This window comes from Myotis yumanensis, unplaced genomic scaffold (assembly GCF_028538775.1).
Source record: "Myotis yumanensis isolate MYYU_CA2020_CCGP unplaced genomic scaffold, mMyoYum1.0.hap1 SCAF_13, whole genome shotgun sequence".
Taxonomy (NCBI): domain Eukaryota; kingdom Metazoa; phylum Chordata; class Mammalia; order Chiroptera; family Vespertilionidae; genus Myotis; species Myotis yumanensis.
The window spans coordinates 44013813-44030458 of NW_027223764.1; the positions used below are offsets into that span (position 1 = coordinate 44013813).

The 16646-nt window shown below is 38.4% G+C and overlaps 1 protein-coding gene across 1 annotated transcript in view; it reads right to left on the reverse strand.

Moving 5' to 3' along the window:
- The window catches only part of CFAP70 (cilia and flagella associated protein 70), a 107573-nt gene that overhangs the window by 34321 nt on the left and 56606 nt on the right, over positions 1–16646 (reverse strand). The window contains 4 exon segments of the mRNA XM_070432969.1: positions 899–1024; positions 6214–6345; positions 8156–8350; positions 8673–8733. Coding sequence (XP_070289070.1) covers positions 899–1024; positions 6214–6345; positions 8156–8350; positions 8673–8733 — 514 coding nt within the window.

Sequence of the window (16646 nt, forward strand, 5' to 3'; positions counted from 1 at the left end):
CTGGTTTTAATTTGCATTCCCTAATGGCGCTGAACATCTTTTCATGTTCTTATTTAGCATACTTAATTCCTCCCTAGCAAAGTGTCTGTTCAATTCCTTTGCCCATTTTTATTTGGTTGTTTTTCTATTATTGAGTTTTGAGGTTCTTAATATTCTGGAAACAAATCCTTTGTCAGATATATGTTTTGTAGATATTTTCTTTTAGTCTGTACCTTTTATTTTCTTTTACTTAACAGTGTTTCTCACAGAGCATATGTTTTTAATTTTGATGAAGTTCCATTTATCAATTTTTTAAAAAAGCAAATCATGCTTTGTGTCATGTCTAAGAATTCCTTACCTAACTTCAGGTCATGAAGATTTTCTCCTAAAAGTTTCTTAGTTTTATATTTCACATTCAGATCTACAATCTACTTTCAGTTGATTTTTTAAAAATATGTTTTTATTGAATTCAGAGAGAGGAAGGGAGAGGGAGAAAGGGAGAAACATCGATTGAATGCCTTCTGTACGCCCCCTACTGGGGACTGGGAATTTAACCAGCGACCTCCTGGTGCATGAGTCACACCAGCCAGGCTTGAATTGATTTTTATACAGCGTTTGAGGTTTCAGTCAAATGTTTTTGTTTGTTTGTTTGTTTGTTTGTTTTTTGTATATGATTACCAACTATTCTAATACCATTTTGTGAAAAGACTATACTTTGTCCATTGAACTTCTTTTACACTTTTGTCAAAAATATAATAACCTTATGTGTGTGGACCTATTTTTGGACTCTGTTTTATTGATCTATGTGTCTATCCTTTCACTAATCAAGTTGGATTTTAAATAATAAAATACTACTATTTATTATACCCATATTGTACAAATAACAGTAACAACAACCACTGGGAAGATGTTTAATTACCTCTTCATAATACACTGCTGCCATTTCAAAGTTCTCATTGACTTCTGCTTCAAATGCAAAGAGTCGAAGCTGTTCACTGCTCTTATGAATGGTTGGGACAGCACCTTGGATATCATCTGGCATGGCCTTGTCAACATCAAAATGTTAAGCAGACAAAATCAAACAATTAAAAGTAGAGAAGTTTTAGAAGTATAAACTAGATGTGAGACTCCAGTCATGAGGTCTCAAATTATATTGAGGTTTCTTACGTCTTGCCAATACAATAAGAGAGTGAGAGTGAACCAAGAGAGAAATATCAGTGGTGAAAGAGACGCTCTTGTATTTAAATACCAACAGAGTGAGCTCATGGGAATGAGTAAAAATTACTGCTCTCCTCAGTCCTCAGGGCAGGCAGTATCCCTAAGCAAGTTGCCTCTGACCTCAAACAGATTTCTTTATTTTCTCTGGTGTATGGAACATTATTATCATATTTAGGTCCCATAACATGAAAAAGGTTGACACATACTAACTAGAGTCTTCAAATATCAAGAAAACAGGAGACGAAGGTTAAAGCTTTGGAAGCTTCTAGTGGGATATATAGACAGGTAGACTCTACAAAGGAGACTCTACAAAGGATACATTATAGAAATAGCCAGAAAGGTAGGAGGACACCCAGAAAAATAATATATTCTATACACCTAGATAGAAAAGCAAGTCTGGTGTATTAAGTAATATCCTGGATCAGAAACTTTGGCCAAGGAAGACACCCCCAAATTCTTTAATTAGAAGTAAAAATAATATCAGTGACTTTAACAAGTAAAGTTGCTTAGGGACGTGAAGAGTAAAGTAAATTTGAGATGGGCCAAAGAGAGCTGCTGATAATTGACTTATGCCTCTGTTCTTTGTGCTTTTTAATTATGATGATCTTGACCTCAAAATCCCTTCAGCAAACACACTTCCATACCCAAACCCAAAATACTCTACCTCTACTATCCCACTCCCAGAACCCACATTTCAAGTCTTCTACCCTTTGGTCACTTAGTCCCCTTGAAACTGCTCTCTGACTTCATTTCCTTCACTTCCAATATGCCCTCATTTCCCAAGTAGATAAGCCTAGACCCCATGAGCATCCACACATACTACTCTATCACCAGCACACTCAAGTCCCAGGCATCCTTCTCCTTCTCCTGCACTGGTCCTGAAAATTCCCAAATTAGAGCACTCCTATAACCTGACCCCATTTTTAGATAGGGGCTGCTATCCGGTCCTGAGGAAAACTACCTACACATAGAGATATCTGAGCTGCCACAGACTCTTCTAGCAATAAGTCGTGGCTGAATATATTATTGATTTCAGAGAGGAAGGGGAGAGAGAGAGAGAGAGAGAGAGAGAGAGAGAGAGAGAGAGAGGTGTCAATGATGAGAGAGAATCATTGATAGGCTGCCTCCTACACACCCCTTATCGGGGATAGAGCCCAAAACCCAGGCATGTGCCCCTGACAGGAATTGAACCTGGGACCCTTCAGTCCACAGGCTGATGCTCTATCCACTGAGCCAAAACTGGCTAGGGCAAAATCCCTCAGCTTTTGAACCCCACACCTACATTGTTTATTTCTGCATCCATCATATCTCCTGCTTTCAGTCTCAGAGAAAGAGGCATAGTATCCTTCCATGTTATAAGGCTAATCCTTACACGTTTAAACTCTTAATCCTTTCCCACTTATATACCCTGAGCTTGCCATCCATTATCTCCTTTCCCTCTGTTTTCACATTCTCCCAACCTGCTGACACCTTTTCCCAAATCTGTGGACACGCTAAAGACTTTTCCACCTGCCGAAACCGGTTTGGCTCAGTGGATAGAGCGTCGGCCTGCGGACTGAAAGGTCCCAGGTTCGATTCCGGTCAAGGGCATGTACCTGTGTTGCGGGCACATCCCCAGTAGGAGATGTGCGGGAGGCAGCTGATCGATGTTTCTCTCTCATCGATGTTTCTAACTCTCTATCCCTCTCCCTTCCTCTCTGTAAAAAATCAATAAAATATATTAAAAAAAAAAAAAGACTTTTCCACCATAAAAAAAATCTCTTTAATTTCTAGCTACTACTTTCCTACTTCTTCCCTTCATCTTTGAGTTTATATTTGCCTGTTTCCTAAGCACTCATTTACTCCTCAATGTGTTATAATTGGAATCCATTCCATTAGCTCAATGAAATTGCTATGTAAAGGTTAACAATAACCTCCTTACTTTAAATCCAATGAAAAAATTTCCAATTGTTTATCCCCCCAGTTTTATTGAGATATAATTGTCATATAGCACTGTATAAGTTTAAGATGCACAGCATGATGGTTTGCCTTACATATATTGTGAAATGATTACTACAATAAGTTTAGTTTGAATCTATCATCTCACATCCTATATAATAAAGAGCTAATACGCTAATTAGACCGGATGGCAGAATGACCTTCCAGAACGACCTTCCAGACGACTTTCTGAATGGCCAGTGGGCAGGGCCGTGGGGCCTTGAGGCAGCTGGGGCTGTGAGGGTCAAGCCCCTTGCATGAATTTCGTGTATCAGGCCTCTAGTAGATACAATAAAAAGAAAGGGCAAACAAGAAAAAAATATTTTTTTCCTTGTGATGAGAACTCTTAACATAAATGTTCATATATATTATATAGCAGAGTTAACTATGTTCATCATACTGTATATTGTATCCCTAGTATTTATTTATCTTATAACTGGAAGTTTGTACCTTTTAACCAACTCCTCTTCTTCCCACCACAGAATTTTTTTTTCTTGAATTCCTAAGAATATTTGATAATGTTGACCACTTTTTCTTCTTAAAAATTTCTTCTCTGAGCTTCTGGCTGTCTTGCCATTTTAACAATTCATTAATTGTTAATGAATTGTTAATGCCTCTTTCATTAATTTTTTTACTCACCATCCTCTAAATGTTGGTTTTCCTAGGGTTCCACCAGCAGCTCGTTACTCTCTCTACTTATGTTTTTCTAAGCAGCTTCATCTATGACCATAGTTTAACTATGATCTATATACTCATGGCTTGCAAATTTCCTTTTGCTCTCTCTTGAGCAAAACCCCACTAAAACCAATGTTCAAAATTTAATTCAACATCAATTGCCTCCCACCAGATTTACTCAGGTTGTATTTCTTGTCCTGGTCAATGGTACTACCAGCTACCCAATCACTAAGCCTTAAAGTTAAGAAGTTTTTACTTCTTTTCCTCTATACAATTTAAGAATCAGTTAACATCACCAGTTTCACCACCTCTAACCCATCCTACATACTTCTATTAGAGTGTTTTATACAAAGCCCACACCACACTATACTCTCACACCAGGAACTGGCTTCATCTCCTGTTTCTTTGTCCCTTACCACTTCAACTTCCACTCCTGAACTGTATGCAGTTTCTATCCTATATAATAAAAGGGTAATATGCAAATCAAAAGAACAGCAGAATGACCAGTCGCTATGACATGCATTGACCACCAGGGGGAAGACGCTCAACACAGGAGCTGCCCCCTGGTGGTCAGTGCACTCCCATAGGGGGAGCACCACTCAGCCACAAGCTGGGCTGATGCCTGGTGTGCACAGTGGCCTGCCTCCGCGGCAGCGCTAAGGATGTCCAACTGTGCCAGGGCCGGAGGACCTGCGGCTGCACCCCCCACCCCGGTGCTGGGGCCAGGGGACCTGAGGCCGTGCCCCCCTGAAGCTGAACCCCCCTGATGCAATGCCCCCCCCGCCCCAGCCCAGGGACGTGAGGCTGCGTCTCTGACCCACTGGGGCTTGATGGGGGTGGGGCTGGTCGGGTCTTAGTGTCGCCCAATGCGGGGTGGGGCCAGCCAGACACTTCTATTATAGAGAAAGGGTAAATAGCAATATTAAAATATTTTCTCTAATTAATTTCCTTTTAAGGTACACGAATTTCATGCACCAGGCCACTAGTATATATCATATTCTTCCAAGTTTCCAAGCCTTTTTGATGTTCTCTATGACTCCAATGCTCTGAAACTTCCTTTTAGCCTTCAAAGCCCAATTCAAGACGCAGCTCCTCTGTAAATCCTTCCCTGAAAGGTCTCAGAATAAAGTTTACCACTTTTTCTTTAGGCATCCCCTAACCTGCTCTCCCATGGACACCCTTCTGTCACAGCACTTACTTCACTCTACCACAGTTATTTGTATTTTATGCCTGTCTCTACTAGACAGGGGCTCCTTGGAGTCATAAGGCAACAGTAATTGCCATGTCATGCTCAACTGCTTTCCTACTCAAATCATCCAAATCATCTGTGCCCAAGACAGAATTGTACTCTTAGTCCTAGAATACTAGAGACTCCTCGCCTACCTCTTCAGGGAGGCTTAAGACAGTGAGAGAGGCCTGGCCGGCACGGCTCAGTGGTGAGAGCACTGGACCCCAGTCCAAAGGGCCCTGGTTTCAATTCCCTGTAAAGGGCACATACCTGGATTGCAGATTTCCTACCCCAGTTCAGGACATATGTGGGAAGCAACCAATTGATGTGGCTCTCTCATATAGATGTTTCTCTCTCTCCTTCCCTCTTTCCCCCAACCTCCTTCCCTTCCACTCAGTCTAAAATTAATGGAAAACATATCCTCAGGTGAGGATTAACAACAACAACAAAAGAAAGTGAGAAAAGTGATGGTAGCAGCAAAGAAAGAAACAGTGAAGGAAAGAGCAAGGAGAATAGGGGGTTTGAGGAAGCATAGCTGATTAGAGACAGACTACCAGGGGGCGGAAAAAGACTGATTTTGTCATTGTTTTCAAATAAACCACAACTGCAAGAATTAAAAAGTGAGCAAATGAAGGCAAGATGCAAGCTGTGCAAATAATAGATATAAACAGACAAGTGGGAGGAAAGCAGACCGGCATCCTCAAATAGAAAAGGCATATTTGAAGTATTATTGCCATTCCGGTATAATATCTGAAAACTCATGGTTTTTTCTTTATTTTGATGATCAGTCTTAAAGACAAAAAAGTGTGAATTGCACATATTCACAGAATAAACAGAATGCTCGTTTTCATTTCATAATTTAAATAACCTATTTTATCTCTTTTTATCTATCACATTTATGACAGTTATGAAATTAATTTTCTAGGAAGCTGAAAGAGCATACAGATTGTTCTCCCCCACATAATTTAGGCATTTTCATATTCATCTTTCTGTTTTAGTCCCTAGCAGAGAGCAGGTACCTCACTAAACACCTGTAGACTTCAGGAATAGAAGAAGCAAGGAAGAAAGGAATCATTCAGGGGAAACCATGATGCTCTACTAAGAAAAGGAAGAGCTCTTAGTTCTTGAATACCTACCTGGTTTAAGGCCACATGCATTTGATCCACCAAGAACACATAGAGCTCACTAATGAATGTCTGCAGTTCCTCTTGGTTTTCAAATGGTATTGTTTTCAAGTACTTCTCTCTCACAATCTTTACCACAGCATGCTGCAAGAGACACACATCACTGGGCTAATAGCACAGGCAGCACAGGCCTCCCTTGAGTTTCTCATCTAAGGTTCATCAGAATTTCAGACGGTAATTGATTTCTCCCTGGTGACTGCTAAACTGTTGGCTCACAGATTTCTCCCTAATCAATATACTCTATATGACCTCTTTTCTTGATGTTATCATCATCTCTAACATGGTCAATTCAGGACTCATACCGTGTGAAGAGAGTCATAAAGCTGAAGAAAACCTTAGCATTATGTTTATGCATTATGTCTCTTATGATGGCCACATGATTCAAGGGGAAAAGGCCTGATTTGAGAATCTGGAGAATGGAATTCTGGTTCTAATTCTGCCACTGTACAATCTCATATGTTATTTTATCCTTGGCATCTCAGTTTCCTCATGTGTTAAATAGATATATACTTTTGGTATTACTATCTTATTTCAGAAGTTGATTGAGAAGCCAGAAGAAATAACAGGTGGTAATACTTAAGATGCATTACATATTGCATCTTATAACAAATAACATATTGCTATAGCCAGGACAGCTGCTGTTTCTCTCCCCCTGCTCCCACTCCCCAAGCTAACATCATTACCAGGATTGATACCATAAATTTTTTATAACACTATTTTTATTGATTTCAGAGTGGAAGGGGAGAGGGAGAGATGAAGGGAGAGAGAGAGAGAGAGAGAGAGAGAGAGAGAGAGAGAAATGATGAGAGAGAATCATCAGTCGGTTGCCTCCTGCACGCCCCACAATGGGGATCGAGCCCGCAACCTGGACACATGCCCTGACTGGGAATTGAACCATGACCTCCTGGTTCATAGGTTGACACTCAACCACTGAGCCATGCCAATCAGGCCCATAAAGTTTTTTTAACATAAAGCATTTTCCATGCATTATGTTATTTGATGCTCATAATAACCCCATGTAATAATGTTAATATTATCTCTCATTGTTAGGCAAAGAAATTGAGGCTCAAAGAAGTAAAGTCACTTGACTAAGGCCATCCAGCTAGTAACAGAACCAGAATCAAACTGAGATGTGACCCTGCCACCTACTGAGAACGGCCTCTTGCCCCCACGAGCATCTGCTATTTTTTACTTTATTACTTCGATGTGATTTCTTTGTGTTTGTTTATACAGTACAGGGCACATAGTAAATACACACAGAGAGGCAGTGCAGCACTGCAGTTAAGAACATGATTTCTGGAACCAGGCTGCCAGAATGTGAGGCCCATCTTTGACCTTTACTAGCTCTGTGATCTTGGGCAAATTACTTAACCAACTAATATTGCATTTCTTCATCTGTAAAATGGGGAGCACCTCATAGGGTTGTTGTGAGGGTTAAATTCGTAAGCATTTTAAAAATTGGTATACAGCAAACACTCAATAAATGTTAGCCATTATTACTCGGGAAATTATTATTAAGTAAATATTTCTCAAATCTCAGTAATTCTATGGACTAGGGAAAGGTTTACAATAGGAGACAGAGAACATTAGTCATGGAGTCAGTCCCAGGTACAGAGTTTCTGCCTGCTAAAGCAACATGAAGTCTGACTCAAAATCTGGCCTCGCCTCGAGAGAAGAATCAGTTTAAGAGCTCACACTCGGAAAGCACATGGAACTGTCCTATGGCTCCGTGGGAGTGGAGCTTCTCCCAACACTCTATCATGGAGAACATAGCTCTCTGCACCAGTAGCAAGACAGGTGGGAACGTAGCCGAACGAAACCATAGGAAAAATGACAACAAGGTATGTAGATGCTTCATAAAACCCATAGAATAATTAAATAAATGAATATTTACCTTGAGTTGTTCTTTGAAAGCAAAGTATTTTCCAGAACAATTAAGTTCATAGTTGAGCTGGCATTTCTGCTCCTCCAGGGTTTCACTATCTATATCACCCTCCAGTTTGGCCACCTGTTTTCCAAACATGCTGTGATACTCATCCAGAATGGCTCTAGAAATGTTCTTGATCTGCAAGTGGTAGTCACTTACCGCCTAGGAAAATATATAATGCCTGGTAAAGAGACCTCAGAGAGGTCAAGACGTGGAATGGAATTCTGAACTGAATTGTGTTTTATATTCAATATACTTTAGGTATAAATTGCTCTCTTCTCCTCACCTCAAAGACCACCAGCCAAAGATCAAACACTGAATACTATTCCTTGTAAGCCACTGGTCACAAATAGATACAGGAAGATATAGATGAGAAGCTATAATTTCTCACCCCTTCTGAAAAACCCCTTCTGAAAAGCCTTATTTTCAAACGATGCACTCAACACCTTATTACTTATAGTTTCACCTTGACTTTGGCACTTGCCTTCTGAGCTCCTCCTGTCCTGCGGGTAAGAGGTGGCCTTGGAGGAATCATTTCCTTGACCCTGTATTAGGAAACAACAACTTTATTATCTGCAGATTTATGTTCTTTTATTTCCCACCACCAAAGAGTCTCAGTGGGGGAGATCTAAGGTTTGTTCCCCCATTATACTTGAGCACTGTGCTATTCTCTCATGTAAAAGCCAAGACATGAACCCCAGAACATTATATAGCTATGGACTAGATAGGAAAGAAGCAGAGAAGCAGCTACTCAGAGAGTAGCTAAGTTGCAATTTTGGCTAATTTGAGCCCTGGCTTTTCCATTACATACTTTTTAAAAACCACTGCTGTGTACAAAAGGATGCTTGACTCAGGGGTTAGAAAGAAATGGGTGTTATGATTTTAGATGTATTCAGTAGAGTCTTTGAAAACATAAAGTTTTGGAAATATAAATGGTATAAGCAAATGAAAGCTTCCCCCCACCCCCTCTAAATCTAGGTCATGATTCACAAGACTGCTTTTAATTACAATAATGATATCAGGCTTTATGGTGAGTAAAAAAATATATATTTTGTCACTATCAAACTACTTACACCAAAACTTCAACCTTCCATGTTTATGACTGTTTACAAGAACCTAGATGTAATTAAGTTATAGATTTTCCTTCTTATAATTTCAGATTTCTGCTGAAGTAAATTGTACTGCCATAGAGTTTACATTCAAATTCACTAAGGAAACAATCCCATTTATAATTGCATCAAAAAATAAAATACCTTGGAATAAATTTAACCAAGAATTTTAAACAGACTGACAGCTGTTAGAATGGAGCTAAGAAAATTATAAGACAATGAAGAAAGAAATTGAAGAATATACAAATAAGTAGAAGTATATACCATGTTCATGGTTAGGAAGAATTAACATCATTAAAATTAGCATACTACTCAACGCAATCTATAGATTCAATGCAATTCCTATCAAGATATCAATGGCATATTTCTCAGAGCTAGAACGAATATTTCAAAAACTTATATGGAACCACAAAAGACCCTGCATAGCCACAGCAATCTTCAGAAAGAAAAACAAAGGTAGAGGAATCATGCTACTGGTATCAAACTTATAGTACAAGGCCATACTAATCAAAACAGCAAGGTACTGGCATAAAAACAAACATATAGATCAATCAAATAGAATAGAGAGCTCAGAAATAAACTCACACCTTTATGGTCAATTAATATTCAACAAAGGAGGCAAGAAGATACAATGGGGTAAAGATAGTTTATAAATGTTGTTGGGAACATTGGACAGATGCATGCAAAAAAAACCCAAAATTAGACCACCTTCTTACACCATACACAATAATAAACTCAAAATGTATAAAGGACTTAAATGTAAAAGTCAAAACAATAAAAATCCTAGAAGAAAACATAGGCAGTAAAATCTCAAACATTTCTCGTAGCAATATTTTGTCTGATATGTTTTCTTGGGCAAGGGAAACAAAGAAAAAAAATAAACAAATGAGATTACATCAAACTAAAAAGTTTTTCAACATCGAAGGAAACCATCAACAAAAATACAAAGGGAGCCCTTTGAATGGAAGAACATATTCAGCAATGATACATCTTATAAAGGGTTAATATCTAAAATTTATAAAGAATGTATACAACTCTACACTAAAAACAAACAAACAAATAATCCAATTTAAAAATGAGCAAATGACCTGAATATACAATTCTCCAAAGAGGACATATAAATGGCCAATAGACATATTAAAAGGTGCTCAGTGTCATGAATCATCAGAGAAATGCAAATTAAAACCACAATGAAATATCACCTCAGACCTGTCAGAAAGGCTATCGTCAATAAGTCAACAAACAACAGTTGTTGGCAAGGATGCAGAGAAAAGGGAACCCTGTGCACTGGTTAGTTGGAATGCAGGTTGGTGCAGTCACTGTGGAAAACAATATGGAGTTTCCTCGAAAAATTAAAAATGTAACTGTCTTATGACTTAGCAATTCCACATCTGGGAATATATCTGAAGAAGCCTGAAACAGTGATTCAAAAGAATATATGCACCCCTCCATTCACTGCAGAGTTAGTTACAACAGCCAAGATTTGGAAGTAGCCCAAGTGCCTATCAGCAGCTTAGTGAATAAAAAAGTGGTGGTAACCCTGGCCGGTGTGCTCATTGTGGCTCAATCAACCACAAGTTGGTTGAGCATTGTCCCATGCACCAACAATTTGAGGATTCAATTCCAGGTCTAGACACATGCCCAGATTGTGGGCTCAATCTCCAGTAGCAGGTGTGCAGGAGATAGCCTATTAATGTTTCTCTTTCACATCAATATTTCTCTCTACCTCTCCCTTCCTCTCTTCTCTAAAAAATCAATAAAAACATATTTTCAAAAAAGTGATGGTACATTACAAAATAATACTACTTGGCCATAAAAACGAAGGACATCTTACCTTTTGTGACAGCATTATGGTCCTGGAGAGTATTATGCTAAGTGAAATAAGCCAGTCAGAGAAAGACAAATACCATATGATTTCACTTATATGTGGAATCTAATGAACAAAATAGAAACAGACTCATAAATATAGGAAAACAGACTGACAGCTATTAGAGTGGAGCAGTTAGGGAGGATGGATGAAAAAGGTGAAGGGATTAAGCAAAAACAACAACAAAAAAACACTCATAGCCTGGCTGGTGTGGCTCAGTGGTTGAGCCTCGACCCATGAACCAACAGGTCATCAGTTTTTTTTTTTTTTTTTTTTTTTTTTTTTTTTTTTTTTTTTAATATATTTTATTGATTTTTTACAGAGAGGAAGGGAGAGGGATAGAGAGTCAGAAGCATGGATGAGAGAGAAACATCAATCAGCTGCCTCCTGCACACTCCCTACTGGGTATGTGCCCGCAACCAAGGCACATGCCCTTGACCGGAATCGAACCTGGGACCCCTCAGTCCGCAGGCCGACGCTCTATCCACTGAGCCAAACCGGTTAGGGCCAGGTCATCAGTTTGAGTCCCCAGTCAGGGCACATACCCAGGTTGCATGCTCAATCTCCAATAGCAGGCATGCAGGAAGCACCCGATCGATGTTTCTATCTCTCTATCCCTCTTTCTCTTAAAATCAGTAAAAATATATTTAAAACACACACTCATAGATGCAGACAACAGCATGGTGATTACCAGAGGAGGAGGCGGATGGGGGGGGTAGAAGACGGTAAAGGAAGGATAAATGGTGATGGAAGAAGACTTGACTTTAGGTGGTAAACCCACAATACAATATAGAGATGATGTATTGTAGAATTGTACACCTGTAAACTATATAATTTTATTAACCAATGTCACCCCAATAAATTCAATGAATATTAAAATTTAAAAAGTATAAAAGATAGTATAAGCCCTGGCCAGTGTGGCTCAGTTCGTTGAGTGTCATTCCAAGCACCAAAAAGTCACCAGTTCGATTCCTGGTCATTGTACATACCTGGGTTATGGGCTTAATCCCCAGTAGAGGGGGTTGCAGGAGGCAGTTGACAGATGTTTCTCTCCCATATCAATGTTTCTTTCTTTCTCCCCATCTCTAAAAGTCAATAAAAACTGTTTTTTAAAGGTGGTATAAAAGATGCAGGTAATTCTCAAAAGGAGACTTCCAGCCCAGCCAGTGTAGCTCAGTAAAGCAATAAAAATATTTTTTTTTAAAAAAAGGAGAATTCCAATGACTAATAAATATCTTCAAATGTTTACTCTTACTAAAGCATCTATAATGTAGTTTAAAATTAAAATGAGAAACTTTCTTTCCCTGTTAAAATAGCATAAATAAAAAATATTGTGTTGGTGAATGTATGAAGGAACAATAGTCTCATACATCACTTGTAGAACTGCAAACTTTTGGGAAGGCAATGCAGGAATGTTTATCAAAACTCTCAAAAAATACCTGTAATGAATACCCTGCAAGATAAAAGCTATCATTTCCTTTCACTCTTGAGCATGGTGCTTCTCACATCAAAAAGTGAAGTCTAAACATCAGCAAAATGGCAGAGTAGGTAACTCCAAACTTCCATCCCTCCAGAGAAATATTGAAAAACAGAACCAGAAAAATGTCAGAACCAACTTTGTCAGAACTCTGGAAAACAGTCAAAGATTTAAGGCAATTTTGGAGAGTAGGAAAGCTTTATACATTTTTACTGACCCTTGTCCCACTCCATCTCCAGTTGAGTGGCTGTCTTAAGGATAGGACCCTGCATTCCCAGTGTGGCACACTGGTCCCTGCTTCTGGAGGAGCACAGCAGATCTTATTCGCAAGTTACTGTGTTCTAACCTGTCAGGACTACTGCCGCTAATTATGATTTTTTAGTTTTTCCTAATTTGAAACCCACTAAGGGTAGAAAAGCAATGATTAGGAATTGCTCAAAAACACTGTAAGGTTATGAAAAACCTCACAGCTCTGCGGGGAAAATATGGTTAAGACATACAACACAGCGCACGGTTTAGGAGGAAAGCCAGAGGTGATCTTTAGGAAATTAGGGTATTCAAATGCAGTTGTATGTACTGCACATGCCCAGGATTGGAACTGTGCTCAGAAAAAAACGTGAGAAGACCCTAAGTTTCACCAATGACTGATATATAATCTCAGTGCAAGCAGGAAGTGAAAGATGAGGTAGAATTATAAAGAGCCTGATTAAGTGTTAAAAGAATGGCCAAGCCTGGCCACTGTGGCTCAGTGGTTGAGTATCAACCTGTGAACCAGGAGGTCATGGTTCGAATCCTGGTCAGGGCACATACCCAGGTTGCTGGCTCGATCCCCAGTGTGGAGGTGGGTTGCAGGAGGCAGCCAATCAATGATTGATTCTCTCTCATCATTGATATTTCTCTCTCTCTCCCTTCCTCTCTGAAATCAATAAAAAATACATAGCCCAGCACAGTCATCTTCAAAGACAAAAAAAAAATTTTTTTAAGTTTTGGTTTTGTTAGTTTGTTTACATTAAGGTACTGGCATTCAAGGAAATCTCAGTCAAAACACTAGCTGAACACAAGCTATAACTTAATGAAAAAACAGCAAATCCTGGGAAAGGGTAAACTTTTATTTCCAATATTCCCTCATTCTAGTAAACAAATGTCCAATTTTCAACAACAAAAAAATCACCAAATATACCAAGAAACACAAAACTATGGCATTTTCAAAATAAAAAATAAATTGACAGGAACTATTCTTGAAGAAGCCCAGACATTGGACTTGCTACAAAAAGATGTTAAATAAACATGCTCAAAGAGCTAAAGAAAACAACAGACAAAGGGCTTAAAAGAAACCAGAAAAATTATGTATGAACAAAGTGAGAATACCAGAAAAGAGATAGAAATCATAAAAAAGGAACCAAATAGACATAGCTGGTTTGGCTCAGTGGATAGAGCATCAGCCCACAGACTGAAGGGTCCCAGATTTGATTCTGGTCAAGGCATGTACCTCAGTTGCAGGCTCGATCTCTAGCCCTGGTCAGGGTGAGTGCAGGAGGCAGCCAATTGATGTGTCTTTCTCACATCGATGTTTCCATCTCTCCCCCTTCCTTCCACTCTCTCTAAAAATCAATGGAAAAATATCCTTGGGAGAGGATTAACAACAACAAAAAAGGAACCAAAAAGAAAGTTTGGAGTTGAAAAGTACAATAACTGAAATGAAAAAGTCACTAGAGGGTTCAATAAGTTTGATCAAGCAGAAGAAAGAACCAAGACAATTGAAATTATTCAGTCTAAGGAAACAGAAAGAAAAATGAAAAAAATGAACACAGTCTAAAATCTGGGGAACACCATCAACATACATATTTGTATAACCAACAAACACATTATGGGAATACAAAGAGATAACAGAGGGAAAGTGGCAGAAAAAAATTTTGAAGAACTGATGGCCAAAACCTCCAAATTTGATGAAATATATGAATCTAAACAAGCAAGAAGCTTATCAAACTCCAAGAAGGATAAAATTAAAGAGCTCTACACTAAGACACATTATAGTAGAATTGTCAAAAGAAAAGAAAAGGAGAAAATCTCCAAAGCAGTGAGAGGAGTGACTCATCACATAAGATTAATAGATAATTTCAATAATCTCAATACAGATCATTTCTCATCAGAAACCATGGAGGCCAGAAGGCATTTGGGTAACATTTAAAGTTCTGGGGGGAAAAAAACTGCCAACAAGAATTCTATATCCAGCAAACTATCCTTCAACAATGAAGGAAAAATTAAGACAATCCCAGATAAACAAAAGTTAAGAGAGTATTACTAAGATCTACCTTATAAGAAATACTAAATGAAGCCCTTCAGGCTAAAATGAAAGGAACTCAAAGGTAAATGAGGAAATGAAGAACACTGGTAAAGGTAATTATGAAAGCCATTATTATTGTACTTTTGGTTTGTAACCCCTCCTTACCTCTTTTTTTAGAAGGCAAATGCATAAAATAATAATCATAAATATTTGTTAATAGGTATACAGTGTATAAACTATAATCTGTGACAATAATAATACAAAGAGGAAGGGATAGAAATATATAGGAGGAACCAAGTGTATAATATTAAAGCTAAATTGTTACAAGTTTAAGATGATCATTGTAATCCCCAAGGTAACCACTAAGAAAATAAAGAGAAAGAAAGAAGAAGGAAATCTAAATGGTACATTATAAAAAGCCAATCAAATATTAAAAAGGCGGTAATGAAGGAATTCAAGAACAGACAAGCAGATTAGAAATAGATATGTAGAAGTAAATCCTTTATCAGTAATTGCATTAAATATAAATGGGTTAAACTTTCCTATTAAAAGGCAGAGATTAGTGGATTGGATTTATATTTTTATGTCCCTGTTTTTCCCCCATTCACCCCTCCTCCCCATTTCTGCCCCCTCCCCAGGCCTTCACCACACTATTGTCTGTGTCCATAGGTTATGCATATATGCATACATTCTTTGGTTAATATCTTCCTACCTCTCCCCTGCTTCCCTCTGAGAATCATCAGTTTGTTGCATGCTTCCATGTCTCTGCATCTATTTCATTTGTCAGTTTCTTTTGTTCATTAGATTACACATATAAGTGAGATCATGTGACTGGCTTAGCATAATATTCTCCAGAACCCTCCATGCTGTCTCAACAGGTAAGAAATTCTTCTTTTTATAGCTGCATAGTATTCCATTGTGTATATGTACCACGGCTTTTTTACCCACTCATCTACTGATGAGCATTTGGGCTGTTTCCAGAGCTTAGCTATTGTAAATGATGCTGCAGTGAACATAGGGGTGCATATTTTCTTTCTGACTGGTGTTTCAGGCTTCTTCAGACATATTCCTAGAACTAGAATGACAGGGTCAAATGACAGTTCCATTTTTAATTTTTAAAGGTAACTAAAAAAACAAAAACAGTGTCCATCTGTCTGCTGTCTACAAGATACTTCCTTTAGATATAAGAACACACAAAAAATTGAAAGTAGGAGGATAGAAAAAGACATCCCATGCAGATAGTAACCAAAACAGAGTTGGGGTGGTTATATTTCTTGAGAAAATAGACTTGAAATAAAAGATAATAAGAGATAAAGAAGAACAATATAGATAGATGATAGATAGATACCTAAAAGGCTTCAGACAGCAATAAAATATAACAATAATAAACATATATGTACCTAATAATAGAGACCCAAAATATATAAAGCAAAAATTGAGACAATTGAAGGGAGAATTAGACAGATCTTTAATAATAGAGATTTTAATACCCCACTTCAAAAATGGGTAGAACAATCAGACAGAAGATCAATCTACACTAATAAAAGAGAAACATGCAAATCAGCGTCACTCCACTATGCCCACCAGCCAATCAGAGTGACTATGCAAATTAAACTGACAAAGATGGCGGTTAATTTGCATATGCAGGCACAGAGCAAAGACTGAAGGCTCTGGCCAGACTGAAGACTGAAGACTGAAGCGGAGAAGCCAAGCCACTGAGG